General features: G+C 39.2%; 1 protein-coding gene across 2 annotated transcripts in view; it reads left to right on the top strand.

Moving 5' to 3' along the window:
• Positions 1 to 2,728, top strand: part of DYNC2H1 (dynein cytoplasmic 2 heavy chain 1) — a 376,170-nt gene that overhangs the window by 306,101 nt on the left and 67,341 nt on the right. For both annotated transcript variants that reach the window (XM_004385852.2, XM_004385853.2), the window contains one exon: positions 1,862 to 1,951. In XM_004385852.2, coding sequence (XP_004385909.1) covers positions 1,862 to 1,951 — 90 coding nt within the window. The remainder of the gene's footprint in view (positions 1 to 1,861; positions 1,952 to 2,728) is intronic.

The following is a 2,728-nucleotide window of genomic DNA, read 5'->3' as shown; positions in this document are numbered from 1 at the left end:
GTTCTTTATCTCTTCATTTGATGTTCTAGGGTTTCAGGATTGTTGATTCTCTGTTTGGCTTAGTTTTTCGGATCTTTGTTGTGGAGGGACGGCGTGGTGTTTCTGCCTAGAGCGCCATCTTGCCCGTAAATCTCTTTGTTGTGGAGGGACGGCGTGGTGTTTCTGCCTAGAGCGCCATCTTGCCGGAAGTCCAAGTTCATTTAATTTTTGTTGTTACTTTCCAGATAAAATTTAAACTCCTCAGCATAAGCACCCGAACTTCATAGTCTGCTCCTTACTTAATTCATCAGCCTAGTTTTTTCGTGCCTCCTTTGTTAATGCTCCTTCCTTTTCCTGCTGTTTTTGTTTACCAGAATATAGGCTGTTTACCTGTTGAGACTCATCTCAAGCATTGTCTCCACCAGAAAAGACTTTTCCTTGCCCTTGCCCTTATATGCAGTTTGGATTTGATGTACCCCACCTCTGTGTTCTTCTATCACAGTGCTTGTCAACATCAGGGAACTTACTGTACTGTCTTGTAACTATCTCTTTTATTGCCTGTTTTTCCCTCTAGCTTAAGCTTTTAGCTTTTATGGACAAAGATTATGTTTTGACTTTGTATCCCCAATTCCTAACAGATGATTGGCAAATAGCAACTGCTTAACAGAGGCTTGCTAAATAATCAATTAATTAATTGATACTTGAGGGAGAGTAAAAGAACAAATGAACAACCTGCTCATGTCCTGTTCTGCCTCTATGACAACTATCATAAAAAGCATGGGATAGTGAAAAGAGGTTAGATTTAGGCTTAGACCATTTAAGTTCTCTACCATTTAGTTAAAAAAAAACAAAAAAACTTTATTTGTTAAATAACTTACTCTAAACTGTAGTTTCCTCATCATTATAATTTTAATTCCTGTTATATAATTGTCTTATGTTGAATCTCACATAGTACAATATGTGTAAAGCATTGTAGAAATACAAAGTATTTTGAAGGCACAAAAGGACTCTAGAGCCAGGCTATCTGGGTTCACATCCTGGATCTGCCATTTACCATTTCTGTGATGTTGGGCAGGAGCCCTGGTGGCACAGTGGTTAAGTGCTTGGCTGCTAACCCGAAAGGTTGACAGTTCGAATCTATCAACCGCTCCCTGGGAGAAAGATGTGGCAGTATGCTTCCATAAATATTTACATCCTTGGAAACCCTATGGGGCAGTTCTGCTCCGTCGTGTAGGGTTGCTGTGAGTCTGAATTGACTCCACGCCAACAGGTTTACCCTCTCTGTATCTCCGTTTTCTCCTCTGTGTAATGGCAATTATAATAGTACTCACTTAGGATGATTGAGAGTGGTGTATGCGATAGTGCATATCACACACTGAGCACATTTTCTGACACATAGTAAGCACCCAACAGGTATTAGCGTTATTCTCTCAAGAATTTTCACTTTAAAAAAAAAAAATCTTCTTTTAGAGAAAAAATTAATTCTGTTATATAGGAGCCCTGGTGGCACAGTGGTTAAAGTGCTCGGCTGCTAACCGAAAGGTCGCTGGTTTGAACCCATCAGAGAAAGATGTGGCCGTCTGCTTCCATAAAGATTTACAGCCTTGGAACCCCTATGCAGCAGTTCTACTCTGTCCTACAGGGTTGCTGTAAGTCAGAATTGCCTTGATGGCAACACATTTGACTTGTTTGTCTTCTATATACCATTCAGAGCTAATGAGATAAGATCAAAGCAAAACAGACATATCTTAATGAGATGAATTCATGATACGCATAATAAGGATTATGCCAAAATGTTTTGCCATCACACTGATGTTAAAAGGTCATTGATATGTAAGGTCATGTATATGTAAACTCAATTTTGACTCTTTTTAAATTGCAGTGTCCTCTCACATGGCAGAGCAAGTGGGAAGGCCCAGAAGATCCCTTGCAATACCTCAGAGGTCTGGTATCTCGTGCCCTTGCAATACAGGTAAAAGTAAATTATTTAGTAATTGTATTGAATGATTAAGTTAAAAATAAATGTTATTATGGGCATGCATTTTAAAATAACTTTTTTGCTAGTGGCTGGTGAGAATGTTACTGTGATTTTTGTACATAAAGTACCATTTGTCACTGTCATCTATGATTTTGTTAAAACAAAAGTTATTTCTACTTATTGTAGCTTTTTGTCTTATTTTTAATTGTACTTCAGGTGAAGGTTTACAGAACAAATAGTTTCTTGTGAAACAGTAGTACACATATTGTTTTATGACATTGGTTAACAACCCCACGACATGTCAACCCTCTCCCTTCTTGACCTCTTTTTATTTTTTATTTTTGGTGAAAATATACATAGCCAAAGATACACCATTTCAAAAATTTCTACGTGCCCACTTCAGTGACATCAACTACGCTCTTCCGATTGTCCTGCTATTGTCACTTTAGATGATGGTTTACAGAACAAAATAGTTTCTCATTAGTTAGTACACATGTTGCCCTACGACAGTGGTTAACAACCTCACAACACATCAACACTATCCTTACTCAACCTTGGGTTCCCTATCACCAGCTTTCCTGACCCTTTCTGCCTTCTAGTCCTTGTCCCTGGACTGCTGTGCCTCATTAGTCCCATTTGGTTTTATGGGGCTGTCCACTCCCTGGCTGAACAGTGAACCTCGGAAGTGACTTCACCACTGAGCTAAAAGGGTGTCTGGGGGCCATACTTTCAGGGTTTCTCCAGTCTCCTTTAGGCCAGTAAATCTGGTCT

The sequence above is a fragment of the Trichechus manatus genome, unplaced genomic scaffold, assembly GCF_000243295.1.
Source record: "Trichechus manatus latirostris isolate Lorelei unplaced genomic scaffold, TriManLat1.0 scaffold00148, whole genome shotgun sequence".
Classification (NCBI taxonomy): Eukaryota; Metazoa; Chordata; class Mammalia; order Sirenia; family Trichechidae; genus Trichechus; species Trichechus manatus.
Note: the sequence above shows the minus strand (reverse complement) of the source record. Positions and strands in the feature narration are given on the sequence as shown.